Raw genomic sequence first — 27236 nt, forward strand, 5'->3', positions numbered from 1 at the left:
TTCTTTTTGCGAATACAAACTAACATGGCTGCTACTCTGAAACCTGTCTATTTTTAGTGAGGCAGCTTGATCAGAGCTAGCGCAGGGATGTCACCTTGAGCTGCAGTCTGAAGTGAAACATGCTACGGCTGAAGCTCATTCTTTCATTCTTCACTGCCAGTGACTGTTAAGCTGGAGGTGAGAGCGCTCGCTCTCTGGGAAGTGTCCCCTACTCAAGTATTGTGCTCCACAGCAGTGACTATGGCTGTGCTGGCTGTTCTACTACTCCTGCTCCTGGCAGGGTGGAGAAACACCAGCTGGGAACGCTGCGGGAGCAATCCTACCCACCGACACCATCTGATGCCATTGTGCTGCCTGAACTGCAGACTCCGTTAGGTATAATTAAACAAACATTGTGACTTAGGTGACAGCTGCCAGCTGTAGCAAATCCATGAGTCAGAGCTGCTAACGGATTTTACCTTTTTCCCGTCCCAGAGCAGCCCAGCATTTCCATTTGAAAGGAGCCCAGAACACTGAGAGCTTTCCCTGTAACTGACCGTTCTCCCCCTGGGATAGTACTGAGTATCTGACCCACTGTGACAGTACCACAGGCTGTGCTGAGGTCTTTGGTGCCAGGGGTTCCCAGGCTAGCACTTCTCCTGGTGGGGAGTTGTGGGCATAAGGTTTTTATAGGTTGTGGCTATATGGTGCCAGGTGGTGGTGTTAATGTAATGTAGTCACTCTTGTTTTCCTGTTGCTCAAATAACTAGGTTCAGCACTGGAACTGATGTCCATGGACCAGTCCTGATTATGCTGGAGCTTCAGGCATCTTGTAGCAGGGCTTGGAGTGTGCTGAAGTGCTCCTGAAATAGCTTCCAGGCTGATGGGCCTGTGTCACCATCCCATCAGGGTGAATAGCCTGGAGGTTACAGTACTTGTCGGAACCGGGTAATGTCTATGGAGCAAGCTCAGTCAGTGACATGCTGATATGTTTGCTCCATATGCCAATCCAGTCACCCTTCCCTTGCCTTTTGGGAAAGAGTCCCTAGCAGATCAGTGCCCATATTCACCAGCATCACAGCTGGCATCTGAGCGGAGAGCAAGCAGCGAGTGGGCTGGGAGCTGGTGGCAGAATACTGCCCCCTAGATTAGATGGTAGAGGACAGAGGACTGAGCCGTTCTGCTGGCTCTTACCTCCACGGGAGCATGGTATACATGTGGTAACTTTCAAAAGGCCTTTGACAAGATCCTGTGCAAGAGGCTACTAACGAAGCTAAGTAGTCATAGGGGTGAGAAGCAAACTGTATTGTCATGGATCAAAAACTGGCTAGGAGATGGAAAGCAAAGAGTAGGATTAAATGATTAATGTTCATCATTTCAAAAGTGGGGGCTGTAAATTTCCATACTAGGTCCTGTGTTTAGTGTATTTAATGATCTGGAAAGATGGGGGTAGGTGGGCAAGTAGTGTGGTAGCAACATTTTGCTCGTCAGGACCAGAGAGGATTGAGAGGAACTTCAGAGGGACCTAACCAAGCCAGGAGAATGAGCAGCATGAGGGCAAATGAAATTCAGTGTTGATCAATGCAAAGTAATGCACCTTGGAAGGGAAAGTTTCAACTGCTTGTGGACCTTGCAGGATTCTAATTTAACTGTGTCAGCTCGAAAAGGGACCTTGGTGTCCATATAGAGAACTCAATGAAAACCTCTGCTCAATGTGAAGCTACAGTCCCAAAAGCTAACACAATGTTAAGCTGTATAAGGAATGGGATGGTGAATAATACAGAGAATATTCTAATGCCCTCATATAAAGCAATGGTGTGACCTTATCTGGATACTGTGTGGAGTACTGGTCACACCATCTCAAAAGGATGGTGCAGATCTAGGTTCAATGAAGGTTCAATGAAGAGCCTGGAGAGATTGTCCTATGGAGAGAGATTGAAGAGTGGGATTGTTCACTTTAGGAAGGAGATGAGTAAGAGGGGACATGATAAAAGTATATAAAATAATTAATGAGACAGAGAAGACAGATTTGGAGCGTCTGTTCTCCCTGTCTCATCATACAAGAACCAGAGGACATGCAATGAAATTAAAAGGTGGGAAATTCAAAACCAATAAAAGGAAATACTTTTTTTATAACTGTGGAACTCACTGCCACGGGACATCACTGAGGCAAGAACATACCAAGATTCAAAACGGGATAAGACACGTTTAAGAATATCACGATCAAGAATATCCAGAATTCTTATCATTAATGACAACAAATTTTGGAAAGGCTATGGAGCCTCATGCATCAGGGCTTAAACCATTTTCTAACTGATAGAGATCCAGGTGAGACCTAATGTGGGGGTCAGATTCTCCCACATCTGCTCACTGCAGGGTTCTTACAGCTTCCACTGAAATAGCTGGTGCTGGCCACTGTCAGAGGCCAGATACAGGACTAAATGGATGGATGTTGGGTCTGATCCATTTCAAAAGCCATACAAGGTGAGGTTGTGCTGCCATGTCTCTACCAGGGGGTGCTGTTTGCTGGGAGACTAAATTAAGCAGAAGCCTGAAGTCCCAGAACAGTGGCCACTTCCACCACAACATGCGGTGCAGGGAAGTGGTGATATCCTGAGAAGGAAACAGTTTACAAGCATTAATGAGCTTTAGATGCAACACCATGCCTCCTAGCCACTTCAGGAGAGCACTGAACACACACACACATTTGCTGGAGATGGATCACAACCATTCATCCAAATTTAGCAGCAGGCAGCTCTCCAGCTGTGGTGGTGGCCCCAGGGAACAGACCTTTCCTGAAATGGCAGCAAGGACAAAGTGTGCAGGTTGCTCCTACTTCAGCAGGCTCTGCTCTTGTTTACAAGGTCTGGTCTGTTTCATTTATCTTCAGCAGGTGAGAGGGGGCTGCATTTACACAGAGGGTGTTTGTTTTTAACATGCCAGTATCACTGAAGGAAAGTGTCTGACAGCCTGGGATGCCAAGGTCTTGTATTCATCCATCCCACAGGCAATCTACATGCGTGTAAGTGAAGGGAGGCACTGGTGGCAAGGCCTGGGTGCCTTCTCTCAGATAAGCCCAGCTGCTTCCCATGTGGGAGATCCCAAAGCTGGGAAAGTGCCACATCCCAGGCAAAGAAAGGGGAAGGAGAGGAAGGATGATTGAGGCACTGGACTGGGTCTCAGGAGATGTTGGGTTCAAATTCCCGCTCTGTCACAGAGTCCCTGTGTACCCTTGGACATGTCACTTAATCTAGGTATACCTCAATTCCCCATTTGTCAAATGGGGATAATAATACTCCTTTCTTCCCACCCATTGCTTCCCTTGTCTGTTCAGATTGTAAACTCCTCAGGGCGTGTGTGTGTGTGTATGTGTGTACATAGCACCTAGTGCAGTGGGGCCCTGGTCTCAGTTGCAGCCTCTCGGTGCTGTGGCAATGGTATTGTTAATCAAATCACAGTGGGACTTGGCAGGGATGGAAAGTCACTCTCTCTCACAGCAGCAGCGAGGGAGGGAAGTGAATGTATCAGCAACTTTTGTTACAAGTAGCACAGTTACTTCAGTTAGTGCTGTTCTAACCAGGAACTTCAGGCTATTACCCATCTCTGGAAGGTACCCACTTCGACCGCTGTTGGGCCCGATGCCATGGAGAAAATCTGGCCAGTTTCTACATCATGGAAGTGGTGCAAAATCCTCCTTCTAAAGTAGCAGAGGATGCCACTTAGCCACAGGCTGCTGGACAGACTGCATCATGAGGGCCCAGTGGTCATTGGCTTCGCTGGGGCTCCTCTTCCCCAGGACAGCCTGTCCAATGAGCTGCCTGCTGCGGCCTCTGGCTCTGGAGCTCATTTCATAAACAGAAACCAGGACTGTGTAGGCCCCAGCAACAGGCTCAGCAAGATGGAAGAGGAAAGTCTCGTTGAAGATCATGACTGAGGTTTGGGCCCTGGGGCTGGATTTCTGGTGCTTCTGTTTGTGGAGATTGCAGGAGATGTTTATTCTCGCATATACATCTGGGGCAGGGAGAGAGCAAGAGGGAAAAATGAGGATAAAGGACATTGTGAGCATCCATCAGACCTGACATTACTGCTCTATGGACTCGATACTGCACCCTTTTGGTGGGAAAAGCTCCCACAGACTTCAGTGGTGAAGAAGGAGGGCTGTAATGTTAACCATAGATCAGATTTGGATCCTGTGATCCATGCACTTATCTGTTGGTGAACCACGACGGTTTCACAAGGTATATGCTTAGCGCCAGATTCTGCCCTTGAATGTGTGTGAGACTCCTGCTGAAGTCCATGAGAATGGTGTATTGGAATCAAAAAGAGAATTTTACCCTTACTGGTAAGGGGATGGTTACATTAAACCCAGTTCCTACTACACCTGTCTGGAAAAAAGGGAGCGAAGGCACTGGAGAGTCAGGCCCCTTCCAAGTAGAAAGTCTGAGGGTGTTGGTGGCAGGGCTGGTTCTATGGGTGGGCAAGCAGGATAGTGCCCTGGGCACAACTTCCTGTGGTATACCATACCATTGTGCCACTCTGCTGGTGGGTTTTTTTGCACAGCCTCTTGGGGTGTGTGCATGTGCATCAAACATTTTCCACCCTGGCTGGCAAAAAGCCAACTCTGCCCCTAGTTGGAGGAACCCGCTTGAGGGTAGAGAAACAATTGGTCTTGGGGCAAGGAGATCTCAAAAGCAGCAGGACTCTCTGCTGCCCTTGTTCTACCGGAAAAGAGAGATCTGAAGGTGGAAATATGTCTGTGGGAGTAGGCAAGAAAGAAACCACAGGAAGGGCTGCCATTGCTGCTCAGGGGTTTGCCAAATTAGTGGGATGGGATGGCCAAGAGATCCAACTCACTTATCCCCTAATGCTATCTGTCAGTTTACACACCGTACAATGCAAGAAGAAAACAGCCCCATATTTCCATCCCCTACCCCCCCAACTAGCTGTTCAGGAGGATGTCACTGACGACAATGGGCCCAGATGTGTCATCTGGCTGGGTAATGCTTGGTACAGGATCCCAGAGGTCATGGGAAGGAAAAGGTGGCTTTATATGTCACCTTTTGTGTTTCCCTGATTCTGGAGCCATTTCAGCCTTTGTGCAATTTAGGGTAGTCTCAGGGCTTCTCTGAAGTGTGTCCCTGGCCCTTCGGAGCTGCCCCCACAGCTGAACTACAGGAGCACAGCAACACTGTGGCCACATCTCTCCTCCCACCATGGGGTTATGTCAGTTGTATGCTACCTGGGGATTTCTCCATACTGAGGGAATCCTAAGGAGCCTGACTAATCTGGCTTTATGGCAGGTACAAGGTCCAGGTTCTCTGCTCTGCCCCTTTGCATCTCTGTGTTGTCTTGGAAATGGACAGAGAGAGAGAGCATGTGTGCATGTGTACATGCGGGCAGGCGGTGGGACGGGACTGCCCAGCTAAGGAATAGTCACTCAAGTACCAATAGTAGAAGTCACTGTGCTGGGTCTTTGTGTTTGTGTTCTTCCATTATCACTCATGTGCTTTGATTCTCAATGGCATTCTGCCCACCTGCTGCTTGGGGTCAGGGCTTCAGCAGTGCTCTGAGCCAGCGCAGCAGTGTTCGGTAGGGTTTTGGCAAATACTCCCCTAACACTGGATCGCAGAAGAGGAGCTTGAGTGCGCTCTCTCATACCCTATCCTTCCCCTGGGAAAGAAGAGAGGTCACAGACAGAGCAAGCTGGAGAGATACAGAACCTCAGGCAACCACAGACAGTAGGTGAAATAAATGCCTTTACTCTTCTCTGGACTGCTGCATACGGAGGTAGTTTTGACCTTGAGCAGCCCAATTTCTATCTTCTGAGAGATGGGGAGACACTTCAGTGACACAAGGACTTCTCCAACAAGGTCCTGTGAAAGGATAGCGGGCAGTGCTGTGAATAGCCATCCCTGACTATCCTCCAGTACACACACAACTCAACTGCCCCTGCTGAGAACAGCATCTTGGCCTGCCACCCTCTGGCTACTTTCTGAGGGAGGAAAAGCTAAACTTGGGGAGGTATTTAGTTGCTCTGAAAAGCCAGGGAGGCTATTTATGGTCCAAATTAAACCCATGTAAATCTGGAGTGACTCTTTAAGCAGCAAATGATTCCTCTTTACAGTGGGGTAATTAGGATCAGAACCTGACCCAGGGACTAATAGCACTTAAGCCAGGCAGAGCATGAGCAGGGGTTGTACAAAACGTGTCCCTCTCTCCCAGCACTGCCAACCCCTACCCAATCCTGACCTGAATGTTCCCCCTACACTTCCAGTCAGGCCTGCTAACGAGGGGGAGGGAGCACAAAGGGGGCAATTGCCCAGGGGCCTGGGTGATTTAAAAGCCCTGTGCCCCTTTTAAATTGCCTGGGCGCATGCGGGGGGTACCAGCAGTGGCGAAGGCAGCCAGGCAGGCATGTGGAAGCCCTGGCCGTGCTGGAAGAGCACATCCAACAGTGCAGCCGGCAGCTCACTGGGCACCAGCCAGTGCAGGCGCAGCACCGCCCAAATGTCAGGCGGACCTTTCTAGGGGACCCATTGACCATTCTGCCCTGGGCTGAGCCGTCTCTAAGTTATGGCAAATCGGGACAACTGCACCGGGCTCCGCACTTTGGGGGGCCCCATGGGCCACCAGCGCAATTGGTAAGCATGGTCAGCCCCCGAAGTGACGGGTTAGTCCCAGAAGTGACTGATTCGTCACTTCTGCCCCAGGCCCTGGACCTCCCTAGGGATGGTCCTGGCCCTGGGGCCCGGAATTGCTGTCGGCAGGCCTGCTTCCAGTCATCACAGGGTCAGACTCACTCACAGGGCTATCATGAAATCTCCCCAACCAGCCAATTTGTGTTAACAGTCCCCTCAGCCTGTTTAATGAGAGACCCATCTCTAAAGCTTACACAGAGACAGGCCTCTCAGCTCCTCTCTGGTCCCCGGAGGGTCCCTGCAGCTGGCTCTGCTGAGGCATGCTCCACCATGCACTGCAGGCGCCAGCAAAGGGAACAGCAGATCCTCCCTTCCCCAATCCACCTGAGACATGGGGAGTGGGTATGAAGAGCCGCCTGGCAGTCCCAACTCCCTGAGGCATGGAAGAGGACTGAAGTGAACATGCCCTAGCAGTATTCTCATAACTAGGCTGCAATGTGAAGAGCCAGTAGCTGCCCCTCATTCCCTGAGGAGGGGAGCTGAGTAACAGGGAGTCCTGCCACATGGCCTCAAAGAGCTGCATGTGTGTTCTGACAAGGACATGTTTCACGCTCACCTCACACAGCTGTGAGGGTGCTAGGGGCAGTGCAGAGAATTAGCTCCACAGGACTCGACACTTATAATAGGAGAGTCTGTCTTAGCCTGGAGATTTCCTGAGAGCCTGTTGACCCCTAAGCTCTACCCCCATGATCATGGGGCCATGGTCTCTTCTTTTTTTTTTCTCCTTGGAGGCCTTTACCAGCCTGGTGCAAAGATAACACTCCCAGACCTTTCTTGGGTGGAGACAGTTCATTGCACTACATCAGGTGATGGTTCTGTGATGTGGATGAATGGGGAGAGAAATCCAAACTTTCTCTTGTGATGCATTTCAGGGTGAGACCCACCCCCCAAGGCCCTAGAGTCATAGGTTTTAAGTCCACAAGGTACCATTTTAATCATCTAGTCTAACCTCCTGCATAACACAGGCCAAAGAACCTCACTCAGTAATTTCTGCATCAAGCCAAGAACTTGTCTAAGCTATAACCATCAGCAGCAGGTGAACCCTGGGCTCAGGGAGGCTAGCGCCCGGCCCAGCCCCCCCCCCCTTCTGCCGTAGGCCCCATCCCTCCACCAGAGCCCAGAGTGCACACACACACCCCACAGCCGCCATGCCCCTCTGCCCCCACCCCCGCCTTACTCCCAGGCTGCCCAAGCGCCCCCAGCTCCAGAGCACTGGGAGGGCAGCCCCCATTCCCCGCAGGCCAGCCCCCATTACCCACAGCCCAGGGCCCCGGCCACAGGGGAAGAGCCACCCACAGCAGAACACCAGGAATCAGGAGGGGGCAGAGAGTTGGCGGGGCCACACAGGGCTGTTTGAGGAGGCTCAGCCTTTGATCCCACCACCCATGGCTATAACCTGTCTTTTCGACAAGCATTCCATCTTGATTTAAAGACTTTAAGTGCTGGAGAATCCACAACATTCCTAGGTTGTTTCAATAAAACTATCCGCACTGTTTAAAAATTCCCCTTTATTTCTAGATTGAATTTGTCTGGCTTCAGTTTCCAAGCAATGGATCTCATTTTGCATTTTTGCTAGATTAAAGAGCCTCGTATGAGAAATCTCTTTCCCATGTAGATACTTGTAGACTATAACCAAGTCTCCTCTTAACCTTTGCTTGGATAAACTAAATAAACCAAGCTTCTTTAAGCTCTCGTAAGGCATGCTTTCCAGACCTCAAATCATCTTTGCAGCTCTTTTCTGAATCGTTTCCAGTTTTCAACATCTCTTTGAAGTGTGAATACCGGAACAGGAAACAGTATTCCAGTAATGAGCTTGCTAATGCCATATACAGAGGTAATGCAGCCTTTCTGCTCCTCCGTGATATTCCCTTCTTATACAGCCAAAGATCTTATTCTCTCTCTTAGCTAGAACATTGCCCTTGGGTTCCTGTTCAACTGGTTATCTACCAAGGCCCCTAAATTCTTTGCATTCCAGTGACATAGTCTTCCAGCTGACATAGTCTTCCACTCTTCCAGCTAAGAGTGACCTGCATTCATTGTTCCTCGATATATGGCTGTGTTAGAATGCATGTTGTTGAAACAAGCCCACTTTACCAAGTGATCCAGCTTAGTCTGTATAACTGACCTGTCTTCATTATTTACCACTACTCAAATTTGGGTGCCTTCTGCAAATTTTACCCATAATGATTTTATATTTTCTTCAAGCTCATAGATAAAGAGATTGGATAGCATTGAGCCAAGAATAGATCCCTGAAGGACTAGAAACCCCCCTACTGGAGGACAGTTCTTTCATTGACAATTACTTTCTGTTGTCTGTCAGTTAAACTAGTTTTCAATCCATTTAAAATGAGCTGCATTGATTTTTTTTCATATAGTACTAATATTTTTTTTATCAAAATGTGTCAGGAGGGACTAAAATGAATGCCATACAAAAGGCTAGGTATGTTATGTCAAGACAGTTATCTTTATCAAACTCTTGACCTAATAAAAAATGGAAACAAGTTAGGTGATGTTTGTGTGGTGATCAGTTGCAGTTATCAATTGTACAGTCCATTCCACAGAACAGCAATACCCTCTGCTGGGTGCACAGGATCCTACAGATTGATTATCCTTGTATCCGATGAAGTGAGCTGTAGCTCAGGAAAGCTTATGCTCCAATAAATTTGTTAGTCTCTAAGGTGCCACAAGTACTCCTTTTCTTTTTGCAGATACAGATTAACACAGCTGCTATTCTGAAACCTATCCTTGTATTGTAATTGTGGAATCAGTGTTGTTAACCTATCTCACACCACTAGCACTGGAGCTGTATGGTAGGGCAACGTGTCATATCCCAGCCTCTTCCACAAACACACACCTACTCTGAGACCTCCTGGCTTGTAAACACCACCATGTAACTTATTTACAGTGTTTTACTCCTTCCATCAACAGCTATCTGTGTCTCTACACCCTCCTCCTTATCTCAACTTTCTAACCCCTTCTCCAGAAAGGAGGGAAGAGGGTGTCTCTACTCAGCAGACTCCTTTTAACCAGGCTCTTCTGGTCTTTCCTGTTCAACTTTGTCTTCCTCTCCTCCCCCAGCATACCTTCCTGGGCCTTTTTTTTATAGCTTCCCTGTTAATGAGCTAATTGGCTCACCAGACCCACTCTGGCCTGGTAATCCAGGTAATCCTCTGTCCAGTTAGGCCTTCTCTAGGGGAACCTATTTAGAACAAATAATGACCAGAGTGCTAGCTCAAGTGCCAGCCCTCAGCACTCCATCACAAGCTGTCAAGGTGTTAATGCAACGTGTATACAAGGCCTTTGTCTTCTCTGAAAATCAGTAATGTGGAGGGGGACAGAATATGGAGATGACCTCTGAGTTATGGTGGTGAAAAGAGCAGCATCTCCCTTGGGAACTTCCTGGTCCCTACCCATTTTCCTCAGTACAGGTTTGTCCTTGTATAAGATTTTTTTCTCCAGCATGCCCTTCAGGGGGCTGGCTCTTTAAATTTGCCGGAGGCAAGCAGCTGCAACCCTAAAAGGACCTTTATGCAGCTGTCAGGATCTCACTTTTCAGTGCAGCTGGTGGCATCTTTCCAGGGCCAGTGCAAGGATGTTTCGCACCCTAGGCAAAACTTCCACCTTGCGCCTGCCCCCTTCCCTTGGGAGCCCGGTGGCAGCTTCCTGCCCGCCCTCTGCCCTGAGGCCCCCCCCCCGTGGCAGCTCCCTGCCCCTACCCCTCTCTCCTCTCAGCCCGGGGAGCGTGCGGCAGCTCCCCGCCCCCCCACTCCCCTCAGCCTGGGGAGCCGTGCAGCAGCTCCCCGCCCCCTCCCCACTCTCCTCGGTCCGGGGAGCCGTGCGGCAGCTCCCTGCCCCCCCCACTCCCCTCGGCCCGGGGAGCCGTGCAGCAGTTCCCCGCCCCCCCCACTCCCCTCGGCCCGGGGAGCCGTGCGGCAGCTCCCCACCCCAGCTCACCTCTGCTGCACCTCCTCCCCGAGCACACCGCTGCCGTTCCGCTTCTCCACCTCCCAGGCTTGCAGTGCCAATCAGCGCACTGCCCCCCACCCCTCGTTACTTGCTGCAGGCGGCCCTCCCTGTGCCCCCCTAGCCCAGCTCACCTCCGCTCCACCGCCTCCCCGGAGCGCGCTTTTGGCCACCCCCAACCACTTGGCGCCCTAGGTGGCCGCCTAGTTTGCCTAGTGGTTGCACCGGCTCTGCCTCTTTCCCTCTTCTAACTGGTAGGTGTAATGGTTTTCCTTGCTTAGTGACAAGGAGATGGCCCATTCTCATAATCCTGAGATCTTCTAAACAGCTCTGTGTTGCATTAATCTGGGAGTCTGGCTTTATAATGGTTTTGAATCCTGTCAAATTCGTATTGATTTCACGTAATTTTGGCTATAACTTAACAGTTTCAAATCTTTCTGTAACAGTTAAATGAACAGTTCTTGTGGCAATAAACTGTCTAAGAAAGGCACTTTCATCCATTCCTTGTTCTTGGGGGCAGTGCAAGCCAACACAGTGTGGTTCCTATTACAACAAAGTGTGTCTGTAGTTATTGTTGCTTATGCAGAGGGAGGCTGATACTGCATTATGTTCCTCTAGTGCCAAACTATGGCCTTTGCAGTTGATACACCCATGCTGGAATACCTGAGAACAAGGGCAGTTAAAGGGGCCTGACTTTAATAAAAGGGGCATTTTGAGTCACACTTTATATTAAAACTCCATTTATAAAGGATTGATATTTTAATAAATGGTTAATTATTTGAGTTGTTGGACTCCGGGTTGCTTATAATCAGCTAGACTGTAACCTGTTTATAACCATTAGATAAGCATTTATTAACCTTTATAAATGGAACCTAGAATATAAAATATGTTCTCATTTTGCACCTTCCCGCTACACAAACACATACGTGCTATTTTAGTGCAGGTAAAAGCTCCCTGATGGACTGAAGTCCTACGTTAATCCAGGAGCGGGTATACCACGGCAGCAGCAGTATAAGCCTCTTCATGCTGCCCCACCAACGGGACTCAGGCCTGACCCGAGTAGTTCATCTCTGGGGGTACAGTTACACTGTAATTAAACACCTGCGGCTAGCCTAGGTCAGCTGCCTCAGGCTTGTGGGGCTCAGGATATGGGGCTGTTTAATTGCAGTGTAGGGATTTGGGCTGAAGCCTTGGCTCTGGGAGCCCAAGAGGAAGGAGGGTCCAGCCCAAGCCCAAACGTCTACACTGCAATTAAACAGCCCTGGGACCCTGAGTCAGCTGACAGGGGCCACCACAGGTGTTTAGTTGCACTGTAGACATTCCCTGGGAGAACAGTCCTGACTCCATGCTTCCAAAAGCCACTGCCTCTCTGCAGATCCTACAGGAAAGCATGTGGAGCACAAAGTAGGCCTGTAATGAGGCCACTTGCTCATTTTCCATGGTATGTCCCATGCTGACGGAAGGCAGGGACTGCCAGTTACTGCCTGAAAAAAGTCAAAGGCTCTTTATCCCTCTCCTTGGAGCCATCCATTCAGTGCAATCATGTTGTAGTTACAGTGTGTGAGGTCACACGGGAGCCATTACCTTTGTAGTCTTCTGTAGTGCCTCGCAGAACTCCATAGGTTGGGAGGCCTTTAGCTTGCTGAGGGTTAGCCTCACTTCCCCCAGCACGGTATGTCTGGAATACTTGTTGAAGTGTTTAACCTATGGGACAGAAAGAATCAGCATCCCCCCCACAGGGGACACAGGAGCAGGGCTATGCAGTGCCACATCCCCTGAAGCCACGTCTGCTTAGGCCGGCTCTCAAACTTGGCCTATGTTTTTCACACACAAGGCCTACTACGCTCCATGTCCAGGCATCACATTCTCAAGGCAGCTATCTAAATCCTACCTGCCAGGCACCAGTTTTGAAGGGGGCAGTACTGGGCTGAAATGAGAGCAAGGGAGGCATATCCCCAGCAAATAAAACTTGGACCCTTCCCTTCCCCTATCATCTGAACAGGCTCCTTCAAGCTCTCATCTCTCCTCTCTCCCCACCACTTTGTCACTTCCTTCCATTGACTTATCCTTCACAGTTAATTCATTTGCAGTGTAAATAGTACTCAGAAGCACTCTGCACAGCTCAAGATGGGCTGTGCAAAGGCCAGTTTATGCTACCCAGGCATCCTGGGGCTGCTCTGTGCCAGGCTGGCCCCAGCTGTCTGCTAGGAGCAGCCCAACATCTCTCTATACAACACCCCCCTACCCCTGCATTCTCGTATCTTTCTGTTATTAAAAACAAAAACTTTAAGGCTGTTTCCTGCTGGGAGAGAGAAAATTCATTGTTTTCTCTTTTTGGAGATGCTCAGATCCAACAGCTCAATATCCAGTACATTATAGAGATGTAAAGGAGCTGTGCAAAGATGTTCTAACACAGCTGAGGAACTTGCCCTGCAGATTTTTTTTCTAAGTCTGCTCCAGTTTTGTCTCCTTCCATCTTTCACTCTCGCTGCACGACCTCTTCCTCTCCCCTTTGTAGCTCACTGTTGCCCTAGCACTGGGCCTGAAATGGCTGATCGAGTCATTCTGGTCATGGTTATTTGGTTAGTTGCTTGCTGCATTTCCTTTCATACACCTGCTAGGTACTTTGTCATTGAAGGGTTATATGTAAGTGAATAAGGAGTAAATGTAATCAGATGGGAAAATTGAGGGCTAAATAGTTGAGAAGCTTTGTAGTATTGAGCCACCTGGAGCATTGCCAAGGCATAGCAGGTGTGTAGTGACACATGGGAATTGCTGTATTGGATCAGACCTGCAGACCGTCCAGTTCAGTACCTTCTCTTTGGTAGTGGCCAGTACTGGCTGCTACAGGCAAAGTGCAAGAAATGCTGCAGGAGGCAGTTATGGGATAACCTGCTACCAGGGAAAATTTCTTCGGAACCCTAATTAGAGGTTGACTTGTGCCCTGAAGCAGGAGGGTTTGCATCCTTTCTGTAATTCCTGGTGGTGATTATAGGTTTTCAATCAGTATTACTGCAACTCTGGATTTTCTTGTGATCTATATAGGTTTCCAGAAACTTGTGAATCCTTCTAAGCTCTTGGTCTCAATGATAGTCTGTGGAACTCATTGCCACAATATAACTATCTTCTCGGGGGGCGGGAAGAGTAGAAATATGCTGATTTAACAACATAACATCAATAAGAGAATGGAAACAAAGGAATCAGCCTACATTCCAATAGAGGAAAAAAATAAAATAAAACCATAATCACATAAAAATATGCATAAATATGAAACACATTCAGGGGCTGTTTCCTCAATGCCATGAAAAACTGACCAGCTGAATCAGAAACCAGAAAGTACCTGATACAGCTACCAACACTTACATCTAGGGGACTTCCTCATGAGCTCCTGTCTTGGGAGCTGAACTGTATTGGAACAGATAGTGCTTTTGTTCAGTTCCTTGGCATAAGCTCCCTGTCTCTGTAAGCTCTTGTAGCAGAGGAGAAAAACAACAACAAAAAATCCCTATTAATGTACATAAAGGCTTAGGTTTGGAGCCCTTTCTCTGTGGTGTCTCACGTTACTGGGAGAAAGAGCTGTGCGTAGTGAGTAACTTACTTAGGAGTCGACCTCTTTTCTCTGGCTGGAAATACAGTAGAACCTCAGAATTATGAACACCAATCAACCACACACCACATTTGGAACTGGAAGTACACAATCAGGCATCAGCAGAAACCAAAAAAAGCATCTCAGCAGCAAATACAGTACAATACTGTGTTAAACATAAATTAAAATAAAGAGAAAGCAGCATTTCATCTGCACAGTAAAATTTCAAAGCTATATTAAGTCAATGTTCAGTTGTAAACTTTTGAAAGAACAACCGTAATGTTTTGTTCAGAGTTACAAACAACCTCCATTTCCAAGGTGTTTGTAACTCTGTGGTTCTACTGTAATCTGTGCACCTACCTCTGTTTTTTACCAATGACTTTCTTGCTCCCATTTGCTCAGTGAATGTTCTGTACTAACACACTCCAACCTGTGGAACACTTTCAAATTGTTTACTGTGAGGATATAATGTTGAATGGGGCTGGGCTGGCCATAAGGATAATGCATAAGGCAGCATAAGGATAAAGCATAAGGCAGGCTGCCCCAGGGCTGGGGTGGGGGGCCAGAGAGGAGGACTCCCCTAAGCCCTCTCCCCACCAGCAGCAGCGAGCTCTGCAGGAGAGGGAGCCTCTCCCACCCCCCTGGCACAACACTCACCCAAGCCCCCCCAAGATGCTGCTCAGGAGGTCCAGGCAATCTAAGCCCCCCCCACAGAGTCACCTACAGGGATGGGGGGCTGCCATGCGCCTCCTCCCTCCGCAGGTGTAGCAGCTGCCTCAGCCGGACCCTGGTGCAGCTACCTTGTAGCCAGCAGCGGCCAGCAAGGGAGCGCATCCCGCCGCCCAGGGCAGGCAGGGACGCTCGGGGGAGGAGCGCAGGGGTAGCAGGCTGGGCCAGAGGAGAGACCCGGCCCTGAACATTGGTGGAGCCGGGCCCTGAATTTGCTGGAGACCGGACACCACAGGCCCATTCAACTTGCCACCCCGGGACACTCCTTTGGAGTGATCCGTGGATGAAATGCTGCGGATGGAGAAGAGCAGCGAAGAGCTGGCCTGCGGGTGAGTGACCACAGCTGTCCCCTCATTACCCTCAGATGCAGTGCCCCAGGCAGCTGCCTGCTTGCCCTACATTTGAAGGCGTCCTGGGAGATCAGAAACCATGTCTGATTTCCCTTGAAGGACTGTGGTGCTTTCATCTTACCCTTTCTCTCACCAACTCAGTGCCACTACACTCCACTTCACCCTAGCTATTATTCCTCAGCACCTCCCAGGTAGGCAACTGATCTGCTACAGGACCAAGTGTTTACCCCAATTATCCAGAGGGAGGAACCATGGTCTCATAAGCTGTTGATGGACCAAGAGTGCAAATAGATTTCCCCAGAGAACCCTTGTGTCCAAGGGGAGAGAGAGAGGCAAAGCTAGCAATGCTATCTAGTGATCACAGCCAGTCCTGCATCAGGGCCATCAAATCTCACTGACTTAGATACTACCACTCTCTTCAGACCCCAGACGTAAAATGCCCAGGAACTGCTGTCTGAGCATGCTGATATGTCTAGGGGACACCAGCCCTTACCACCCAGCCTGTGTGAAGGGAGTTTGTGGCCACAGTCCTATTCATGTCACAATGAGCCCTGCATCCTAATTGGCCCTCTTAGTCTCAGAGAGGCCGTGGCGTGAACGGGCCTAGAGAATGCATCATCTCTTCCCCGTTCAGAGGTGGAGAGAGCAAGACACCTGGAGGAGACAGCATTGGGGAATTTTCCCATGATGCACCTGTTCTGTAGGTATAGAAAAGGCCCCATTTTCAGGGCCTTAGCTGAGCCTTTTTAACAAGTACCTGACAAAGGTAACACAGAATGAGCCAGCCCTACCTCCAGCTTCACAGTGCTCTTCTCCAACTCAGTCTCCTGCAAGGAGCAGACAAACTGGTCACCAAAGGCAGGTTTCCTGCAGTTCTTCACCACCTGTGTTTGCCACTCGTGGACCATGCACTGGAGGCCAGAGATGTGAGATGGGACCTGCCTCAGCAGCCGGACCCGAACAGCGGAGTCAGCACACCCTCGACTGGGCAGGCCTGTCACTGCAATGACCGTCAAGAGCAGCTCAAGTCGCTCCCTGTGATAGAAGAGGGAGAATCTCAGCCTGCCCTGGGAGCTCTCCAGGAATTCTGCATTGCTGCCCATGCTCTCCAGGTTCTTGCTGCTGGTGCAGGAGGGGGAAAGGCATGTACCCAGCTTGTCCAGTTCCTCTTGGAGCTTCTGGATCTGGAGCAAGAGAGACTGGCTCTTTAACGATGTAAGCAGGCAAGACAGACATCTATTTTTTTTCTCCAGTCACTGAAACCAAAGGTCTGTTTATATCTAGTGGTGATCTGCCCTTTTGAGCTTGTCTGCACATGGAGTGATTCTGGAATGGCTATTCCTGAATCACTTCATGTGTGGACAATGTTATTCTGGATTAAGAGATGAAGTGATTCAGGAATAGTTATTGCATTTTAAATTCATACCCTACCTTAATGCTAATTAATTTTTAAGTGTAGACAAGCCAACTTTTGTGTGCTGAGGGGCCTTATATGGTCTCTGTGAGTATGTGTTGGATGTGGTTAGGCAAGCAAGATGTGAGGAAAGTGGTTTATATCTCTCTGGGCCAAATCCTCAGTGATTAGAAATCAGGATAGCTCCATTGACTTCAGTTCAGAAGTCTTTGTTGCCTCTGAAAATCATTACAGAGGACATGGAGGGGAACAGAATATAGACTAGAGCATGAGCCCTGTGATACAATAGTGAAAACATCACTACCAAAGTAGTGCCTCTTACTAACTTCCTAATCACTACCAACTCTTGCTGCCCTCTTATAGGCATTTTTTCCTAGTAAGCCTTTCTGTCTGGGGCTGGCTCTTTAAATTTGCCTGGGAGAGCAGCTACTGTCCTAAAGAGGCCATTTTATTTGCTGGCAGCACCTCACTCTCATTTAGCAGGTAACTACTGTAGCTCTTCTGGTTTCCCTTTCTTACTGCTGGGCGCATTCCCACATTGACTGCAGTGGAGCTATGCCCATTTATGACAGCTGAAGATTTGGCCTGCTTGTGTGCCTGAGAGCTTTGCTATTACTCCTCTCCCAGTCCATTCCAGAGAGGCCTAGCTGGCAGAGAATCTCCACAACCTCACCATGAAGCAGAGTGATTCAGGTTCACTTTGGGCCATGGCAGAAACGGCATCTGCTGTGTTAAGCAGAGAAGGTACTACATGAGTGGAGAGGGAATCAGGAAGAAATGAGAAGGGGGAGATTAGAAAGTGTTCAAGTAAGAACAAAAATCTCTCGGAGGAGGGAATAAGAGGTGGAGAGACAAACAGGAAAGAGAAATCAAGATTGTAATCAAACAGGAGGAAGTTTTCCTTTATGCTCCCTAGATATTGCTCCTTGTGTATCTTGCATTTCTCCGAGCCCCTGACTCTCTCATGCCCACCTGCAGTTCTGAAAGCTCTACGAAATGGAGGAAAGGGTTCTTCCCCAGGACTCATTGCTAAAAGCTGATATCATGCCATTTCCAGTTGGAGCTGCTGACATGCCCAGACAGCTTCACAGAAGAGAGATCAAAGCTGAATTTGGCTCCCAGAAGTATGTAGACTCTCCAGCAATACTCCTCTCTCATGGAGGCTGAGGTATGGTGAGGAGTGATTACCCAAGTACAATATCATTGTGAAATCAGTGGGAATTGCAATACCCAAGAGAATAATGCGATTGAATGGGGCCAGTGAAAAGAGAAACTTGGTGTCTCAGTGATTTGATGCCTTGGCTTCTTATTCCTAGGTTCAAAATAGGTTCAGATCTGGATTAGATCATAAGGGAAATGACTTTTGTGGTGTCTGCCCCATCTACCTATTGGACTTTTTCTCCCCATCACCACAGGCCTACTGTAATTGAACTCAGTTTGTTTTTGCACTTGAGAGAGGCCCAGGGCTTGATTAACAGGGGATGCTGGAGGTCAGGAAGATGAAAGTACGCTGGAAGATGGTGAAGTGTCTTTCCACAGCACTGCCCGCACCATGCTCAACTCTAGCTGGGATTAGAAATATCCCTTTACTGTGTCCCAGTCACTTCTGTAATTGTGCTGTTGATTAGCCAAGCCTGGGAAACATGGGATTTCCTTCAGCATCTGCTTCTTTCCCATTTATCTTAGTAAAAGAGAAACCTCCTTACGATGTAGAGCAGGGGTCTCAAACTCAAATCATCAGGAGGGCCACGTGAGGACTCGTACGTTGGCCCGAGGGCTGCATCACTCCCCCCCCCACTATCTCTGTCTTCCACTCCACCCCTGCCACTGCCTGCAGGGTGCAGCAGGGGGCTCAAGGCAGGGGATTGGGGTGCAGGAGGGAGTGTGGGGTGGAGCAGGGGGCTCAGGGCAGTGAGTTGGGATGCAGGAGGGAGTGCGGGGTGTGGCAGGAGGTTGGGGGTGTGGCAGGGGGCTCAGAGCAGGGAATTGGGGTGCAGGAGGGAGTGAGAGGTGTGGCAGGGGGTTGGGGTGCAGGCAGGGGGCTCAGGGCAGGGAGTTGGAGTGCGGGGTGCAGGAGGGGTTCGGGTTCTGGCCCGGTGCCGCTTACCTTGAGCGGCTCTGGGGTGGCAGGGGCATGCACTGGGGGGATAGGGAGCAGAGAACTCCGTGAGCTGTTCTTGCCTGTGGGTACCTCCCCTGAAGCTCCCATTGGCCGCGCGTCCCCATTCCCGGTGGAGTTCTCTGCTCCCCCTCCCCGCGGGGCTGCAGGGAAACGATGCGGGGCCCTCAGCACCACGAGGTTGGCAAATCCCCGGGCCGAATCCAAAGCCCTGAGGGGCTGGATCAGGCCCAGGGCCGTAGCTTGCCCACCCCTGACCTGGAGGTAGGCTGGGGACGCAGCGCACTAGGGAGGGGATGGGCGGGGCCATGGGGAGCTTGGTGGGCCGTGTGTTTGAGACCCCTGATGTTGAGTATTTTTCCCCTTGGAAATTGGTCAACCACTTCTCAGTTCTGACCCTTTTGTTTTGTAATCAAAAAACCACCTTTGATCCTCCGCAGGTGCCCTGCGGTTAGCACACTTGCCTTGACATCAGGAAGGCTCTGCTTAGCAATGTCAAGGAGAGCTGGTCGCAGTTTATTCCCCAGGATACCATTCTCTGCCTTTGTGTCCTTACAGGCTTCACTGAGGTATTTCTTCTCTGTGGGAACAACAGCAAAAATTAGTGCCACAGCCTGGAGATGACATCTGTAAATATAAAGCCAGGGGCCAAGGTTTTTAAAGGTGATTTTTGGGTGCCCAATCTGAAATGCCTTTCAAAGAGCTGGAGTTTCAGAAGTGCTAAGGACCTGCCCTCTGAAAATTAGACCCTTCAAACTGGACACCTAAAAATCAAGCCACCCAAAATCACTAGTTGCTTTAAGAGCCTGGCCAGGATTTTGAGAGTTGTTGCAGGAATGGGACAGGAGTTCACCATCACCTTCTCTTCCCCTTCAAGTACAACACTACAGTTAGCAGGGCCCATTACTGGGGAGATTCCTTTCCTCTGAAGGATTCGGTATGGATCACTGCCATAGTCAAGGTATTGGCCAGAGGTATCAGCTGGTACAGAATATCCTATATCCCAAACTTCATGGGGTGGCTTGCTACCCATTTAGGACAAAAGTGAAAATCAGAGAATTCTAGGAAGATATATTCACATAAAGCTCAAGATTTGATAATCCAATACAGAGGAAATCAAACTCCATGGTTATCTTAACATTTCAGGTCAGTGTCTGAACTTGTCATGGGTAGGGAAGAAAGGGGATATGTGAAAGAGAGAATATTGTTTCTTTGCTTGAAAAAAATGATCCAAGCACACTAGGATTGATGAGACTGGGGTGAATAGGAATCTAGGAGTGTCAGGCTTGGCAATGAGGAAGTAGCCCTAAGACCAGTGTCCCTCTGGGGGTGAGATGACAGATGGGCTGATTCAAGTTGTGACAGATGGGACGTGGGAGGAAGTTTTGCTAATGTCTCTGGGCTGGTGAAATCTAAGCAGCTGCTGGCTGGTGTCATGGTACATCCTGTGTGCTCTGGAGTTTCTGGGTGCAATGGGCCATTGTAAGAGGAAGAACCAGTAAGCAACACATTTTCAATAAGGAGAAGTTGCCTTCCCCTCCATTCTCTTCTCACACATAAAGGTTACTTTGTATTAACAGGAGAAATCAGGTTCCTCTGCCCATCTCGGAGGGGGATTAGGCAAGTTAATAAACACAGAGCTTTGCTGCTGCAAGAGGGTGATTACTTTTGTGCAGCCTGGGGACAACAGGATCAGGATCGCAGAGGGACACTCAGAATAAGCTGCTGCAATTTGGGAGTCTTATGGAAAACCCAGCTCTAGCATGTAACCTTGTCCCAGATTGAAACGGGGGATAGTGAGGAGGAACTCTCTCTGCACCATGGGAGAAGGAGTTATGGGGCAGGTGCTCTCCCAAGCCAAGGGGAGTTACACAGAGAGCTCTTCCTCTGCTTGTAGTAGAGGAAGGGGGCAGCACTGCTCCTCACTCCCACTTAACCCTGCCCTGTCTCCCCATATGGAGTTGTTCTAAAGCAGGAAATTGTTCTAAAGCAGGAAGTTGTTCAAACTGCCGTAGGAAACATATTAAGTGGCATTTCTTATCCACTCCCCACCTTCTAAATGGCAAATGCTCTTGCCAGAGGTTAAAATCCCAAATCTGGCTCCGGTAGAGAAATGCCCTGGCCCCCATCATGTGGCGTCAATTACATTTTAAATACACATCAAAGGCCAACAGGGCTCACAGATTTGCTTATCTTCATGCCCATAAAGGAGGGAGAGTCCTCCAGGAAGGCATTAATCCCACCCCTTGTGCTTATTTGCAGCCTGCAGAGAAGGTAGAGCCGAGCAGGGAGCTGATTCCCTGTTGCTTTGTGCAGTTGTCTTTGTGCCACTGTTGAATCCATCCCTGGCATGACACTGACCCTGAGATGAGACTTTGGGAGCTCAGTAAGTGCAGACATGATTGATAAAACTACTTTGTTCCTTCCTTTGGCATGTCTATGCCTCGATTTAAAGAGCTTCAAGTAAGCTGGAATATAGCCCTTTTCCTGTCTTCCTTTGGCGAGGAATACGTTTTGTGCATTCTGCCCTACAGCCTCACTATGGAATCAAGAAGAGGAAATGGGCTAGGAGGCAGGAAGCCCTTGTATGTGCACATTGGGGTAGCACCCGAAGGCTTCCATAGTGCAGACTCATAGCCAGAGATAGTCCCTGCCCTGAAGATCTTGCAGTCTGAAGGATAAGAACCTCTGTCTTGGCACATTTGTGCTCGGTCCTTCTGTTTGCTCCCATGTGAAGGTCCTTTGTTAAGGGTGAAGTATCCTAGAGACAGACACTTTTTGTGGCTGGTGTGTACTGTTGCCTGGTACTTACTTCTCCCAAGTTTTCTCAGTTTCTGGCAGTAGCGCATTTGGCAGGTTAAAATGGTTAGAGCCACCAAAACCAGGAGGATGGCTAATGCCAAAATCCCATACTTCCAGGTGGCGGGAAAGGGCAGCTGTAAACTCTGCAAGTGAAGCAGAATGGAGTCCTCTTGGGTCATCTCCCCTGTCTGTAAGAGAGGAGGAAGGAATCAGTGCTGCCATTGGAGCTGTCCACAGGCCTTCCATTGGGGCACTAGATCAGCTTTCCCAGGGGTGGACGGGGTCCAGTACAGGGGAATTGTGAAGAGCAGGAGACAAGGAGCTGGTTTATAGCCGCACGCTTTCCAGAGTAGCACCACAGTTGGCAAGAGGTTATAGTTGGTTTCTGGTTTGGCTACTTAAGATGGGGTTAAATCACTAGTCCTTGAAAGGAAGAGTGCAATTTACCCCATCCTTATCAGCATATCAACCTCCAACAGCAGCCAAGAAACAGTCCCCAGCTTTCGATAACAGCTGTTCCAGGAACCTGCTGCCTAGTTCCACAGTGTAAACAAAGCCCAAAAGAAACTTCAGCCAAATGTTCTCTCCTCTTTCTGTACAAAAGCTTCCTCAATGCACATAATTCCTATATCTAGAAATGTGCTGTTGTCTACACTAGGGTATTTTTCCTATGGTTTCCCACCACTGCTACCACCATTTCAGCTCCACTCTTGATATGTGGTGTAGACAGGGCTCTAGTCAGCCAGCAGTGACAGTGCATGAAGCTTCTCGTTGGTTTGGGGCTTTCGGTATAACACCATCTGCCCACCAAACTCTCTTCGTCAGCTCATCAGCCCAACCTCAAACTTCCGTTCAGTCAAGGAATCTAACCAACCTTCCGCCTAACTCACAAGTGGCCATAGTGATTCTGATGGAATTGGTGTAGTTCTGCAAATTGGAATTGGTGTAGGTACAAAGCAGCCTTGTAAAGCTCACCAGCTAACAGGGAGCCTGAAATATTAGGGCTTATGGCACCTGAATGCCTTTAGAAAAGGGGGAGGCAGCTGAAATGAAAGATTTGTTGAAACCTACAAGAGGACAGAAACAATTCCTCTGGCTAAGACTTTGCCACTTGAATCCAACATTGGCCCTCAGGTGACTTCTTACGAAATCCCATGAGCTGGGGATGCCCTAATGTTTTCCTCGCAGCTGAACCATGCTATTCTCGGTTGGAAATACTCTGACAGGAGAAATTACCTATGCCTGCTCTCTTACAAATCCTAGACCAGAATGCATTCACACACCAGTCGGGGTAAGCAGGACACTGGAGATCAGAGGAGAAGATGGAGGAAAGGGAGATGGGCTAGCATCTTTCTAAGTTACCCTGTACCAGCCAGAGTTGGCACTGCTGCTGCTAGTGCTCAGCTCTGATTTCAACTGACGGGAAAGATTGACTTAGTGGAAAAGACATTTATCTAAAAGGGCATTTGAAACGCCAAACTCTACTGACTTCAGTGAGCTTTGGATCAGATCCCAAGTCTCCTCTATAGTTTCAGAACCTACTCCATGGACAAAGGCTCTAAGGTTACTGGTGTATTTGGGTTATTCATTCAGAGGAGAAATAATCCTAAAGAATTAAATGCTAACTGGGTGGGGGTGGCTTTACCTGCCAGGTCATGGTACACAGCCAGCCACCTAGTGCAGCAGGTACAAACTACAGACCAAATTCTGCTTCCGGTGATCTCCTACAGCTCCATTGGTGTCAATGATCATTCACCAGAGGCAGAACATTTGGTCTGAAAATCACTTGCAAGCAATCCTTACTAAGATTAAACTGGGATTGTCCCCCTCCAGAGCCTGTTTCCACAGAGCCCAGCAGGGATGGGGGTAGTGGTGCACTGCACACTGTGGCCACTGAAGACTTGTCTACATTGCAGGTGCGTGCGCAGGGGGAAGGAGGAGTGTGTTATTTTAGAAAACCTGTCAACTAACTCGATGTCGGACACCACTTAGCTCTTAACATAGCTTGTGTCTTAAAAAAAATCTCTTAATTAGCTGTAGTTTTTTGGGGAATTGTGTTCAAGAATCTGTCTTCAATAGCAGGCCCACTCAGGAAACCAGATCCATTTAAAAAAAAATAAAATTGTGTCCCTTTTCATTGTTGCTCCTTTTCTTTACATTATATTAGAGGTCTCAGTTGTGATTATGCCCCACCCCACCCTTGTGCTAGGCACTGTACAGACACATAATGAGAGAGACTCCTTGTCCCAAAGAGCTTAATAATCTAAACAGGCAGGAAAAAGCATAGGTGAAGAAAGTGAGGTGACTTGCTCAAGGTTACACAGCAGCTCCGTGACAGAGCTGCGACTAGAACCCAGGTCTCATGAGTCTCCACCCAGTCCCTCACCACTAGATCACGCTGCCTCTCTTTTGCTTATGTACATTGGCAGATGATCTCTTGAATAATAACAAATTATACAACACCAAAAAGATCCCACATGCACGTGCTGTCAGTGGAAAGAAAAACACTAATCTCAGCCTCTTTCTCTTCTTTCCGTTCCTCTACCCACCCTAAAATAAGGTTACATCCAGAAGAGTGAGTCTTGTGGCAGTCTAGGAGGGGATGAACAGCCTGCAAGAAACAGCACATTTATAGTGGTACAGGCACCCACAAGCTGCAGCTGTTACTCGATTCCCAAAAAAGAAGCATTTCTGTTCCTAAATTTCCCCCTACCCAACCTTATTGGTGGCTCACTTAAAACAAAAATCCTACCTTCACACAGGCTGTTGGAAAACAGCTTCTCAGGGTCCCTCTGTCAGCCCGTGTGCACGCTATCTGCAGAACTTCCAGTACAATGAGGGATTGGCATCCTGTACTAGAAAAACAAGTTCCTGCCTCGTTCAGCAAGAAAAGAAAACATCTAATATTGATGCAGCCAATTCAGAACGGGTTGTACAAATGAAAATATAGACAGATCTCCTTTTAATTAGCTCAGGCAAAACAAATAGGGCTGGAGGTTTGGAAAAGCATAGCTCCTACTTAAGTTTTTGAAGAGGTGGCCCGACTTTTCCAGGGCTCTGCATGTGCTAAACTCTTCTGAAAATCTGGCATTAAGTGTTAAGGCGGGAGCTGGTGGACACTAAAAATCCATCTAGTGGTGCTAGCACCTCTGCAAATCGGCCAAGGGAAATGCGCAGCATTCGCCAGGGTGCAAGGAAAGAGGGATTACCTTTCAGACTGATGGTGGGGAGTCAAATGAGCACCTGCGGCTCATTTGAACTCCAGGGGAAATAAATGGTGAAGCTGGGAAAAAGAGAAATCCCCACCTCTCTCTGCCCCAGGGAGGTGACAGGACTGAGAGGAAAGAGAGCAAGGAATACAAGCTTTACTTTTGCTCTGCACTGAAGGAGCATTTTCTTGGGAAACAGGTGTTCCCAGCAACGCTGCACTTGGACAAAAAACATTTTAAATCTGCCAAGGCAAGAGCAATCTCTGCCAGAGAAAGCGTTCCATACGAGCAAGGGACTGAATCCGCCATAAAGCAGACAGTAACTAGGAAGGCCCTTGTGCACTTGCTAGCACACCTGATTTTTCTCACTCACCTGAGTTGAACACCTAGGGCTAGATCATCAATTGCTTCAGAGCCATCTTCATGCTTCCCTGTGGTTGCCGATGGCCAGTTCAGGCCCCTGGCAGAAGCTGGAGTGGCCTCAGGGCTGCTGTAAGCTACCAACCCCAAGGGGCCATTATGCCAGATGGGAATTGTGGGAACTACTCTCCTTCAGGTTTTCCATTCTAGAAGCGGGCAGTGTTAAGTTACTGCAAGCTTACGTGGGCAGAACCCTGGTGGTGGATCGGGGGAAGTTTCCCTCTAATTTTTCCCCCTTCCCTCATGCATTTGTACTCCTGGTCCCTGCTGAGCTCCTAAAATGTGAGTCCATTTCTCTGAGAGAACCCCTCTCTAATCAACATGGCTCAGGGCTCTGCTAAACTCCTGGCCAAGAGGAAATCATGACCCCTTTATGTTGCCAAGCTTTCTTACCTCAGGGCCTAATGCAGCCCCTACTGCATTCGTAAGCTGAATCTTTCCCCGTATTGCTGATTGTATTGTTGTTGTAGATCATGTAGCCATTATTTGAGAGCATATCTACCTGTGATCTAGCTTGCTGCCATGCTTCATGTGGGGGTTTGCTTATGACACCATATTTAGAAGCTGCAGCCCCAAAACAAGCTTGCTTGTGGCATGTTTAACTTGGCTTTAGTTTTGTAGAGCACAGTGTGGACGTAAGAATAGGTTCCATGGGAGTCTGCCTTGCAGTACATAGCAGTTCCATGACTGAATAATGCATGACTGGGACTGCCTCCTCTTTCTTTGTGGAGAGTGCTCAGAAGAAAAATCTTCAGTGCTTTATATTCTAATTACTCCCAAGTGCAGCCAGAATTTGCAGTTAACACCCTTAATAAGAAAATTGCTGTCTCTTAGCCCTGGTCTACACTACAAAGTTAGGTCAATATCAGACAGCTTACATCGACCTAGCTCCGTAAGCGTCTACACTAAAATGTAGCTCCCACTGACGTAACACCCCTTCCACCAACTTAATAACTCCACCTCCGCTAGAGGCATGGCAATTTGCGTTGATCTAACTACGTCGACTTCTGTCAGCGTAGACGCTGCGTTGCTTACATTGACTGTTGTTGCCTTTCAGAAACCATCCCACAGTGACCCACACTGGCAGTTAAATCGATGCAAGCGCTCCTGGTGAGGACATGCGCCACCAGCACAAGAAGCATAGTGTGAACGTGCAAAAACTATTTAATTACTGTGGTGGCTGTACATCAATGTAACTTAGGTCAACTTAATTTCATGGTGTAGACTGGCCCTTACTTAGAAATGGGGAGCTTAATTAATTAATCAACACTTCTAAGTCACGGCAGGCAACACTTCTTTCTAGACAATGACAGCATGTCACAGGGAATGGTTCTAAGCTCAAAGGCAGAGGGGGGCTTTGGTCACCTGTGAAGTGTAATCAGGGCACTGAACTGAGTGTCTTATTGCAGCTGTGGAACACAGGAAAATGAATATATAAGATTTAATGAAACAATCAGAGTCGTGTCACGATGGGTCTGACGCTCCTGAGAGACGATCAGAGTGCTCCAGTTATGTGCAGAGTTCTAAAGCCATTTTCTGAGTCCAGTGTGTCATGCAGTTTGGATGTGACATTTACCAGTGATTTAGGAAAATGGCTGATATAAAGGGATATTTCTAGATCATTTGCATCAGTCACTTGGGATAGTGGAGGCACAACCTGCAGCCATTTGGTTCTCTATTACACAGGCTATTTATTATGGGTCAGTTTCGCTGAGTTGGCATGTCTAATTGGCACAGTTTGTGGAGTCCCCCAAGCGCTCATTGGACTTGCTGTTTATGTTCTGCACAGAATCCTGGCCATGCCTTGGGATCCTCGTGGGTTATAGGCAGCTGCTCTCTTAGGTGAGCCAAAAGGGAGCCTCTTCCTTGGCCAGAGGAGGTTGTGTTGAACCTGTTTCAGCTGGAAGTCCTTCTCTGCAGAGATTATATTTTCCTCCCCATCTTGAAGCAGCCCCAGTGCCTGGTCC

The 27236-nt window shown here is 48.7% G+C and overlaps 1 protein-coding gene across 1 annotated transcript; it reads right to left on the reverse strand.

Annotated features, from left to right (window-relative positions):
- LOC119858013 (synaptotagmin-2-like) lies at nucleotides 1–25744 on the reverse strand. Its single transcript, XM_038407786.2, has 9 exons — nucleotides 25687–25744; nucleotides 25223–25346; nucleotides 24393–24495; nucleotides 21651–21828; nucleotides 19303–19418; nucleotides 16097–16489; nucleotides 12225–12344; nucleotides 5741–5852; nucleotides 1–3990 (listed from the first exon to the last, which is right to left on the reverse strand). Exons 1-9 carry the CDS (start codon nucleotides 25742–25744, stop codon nucleotides 3677–3679), a joined length of 1518 nt encoding a protein of 505 aa, XP_038263714.2. The 3' UTR covers nucleotides 1–3676.
- Nucleotides 25745–27236: the final 1492 nt, after the last annotated feature.

The sequence above is a fragment of the Dermochelys coriacea genome, chromosome 6 (genome assembly GCF_009764565.3).
Source record: "Dermochelys coriacea isolate rDerCor1 chromosome 6, rDerCor1.pri.v4, whole genome shotgun sequence".
Classification (NCBI taxonomy): Eukaryota; Metazoa; Chordata; order Testudines; family Dermochelyidae; genus Dermochelys; species Dermochelys coriacea.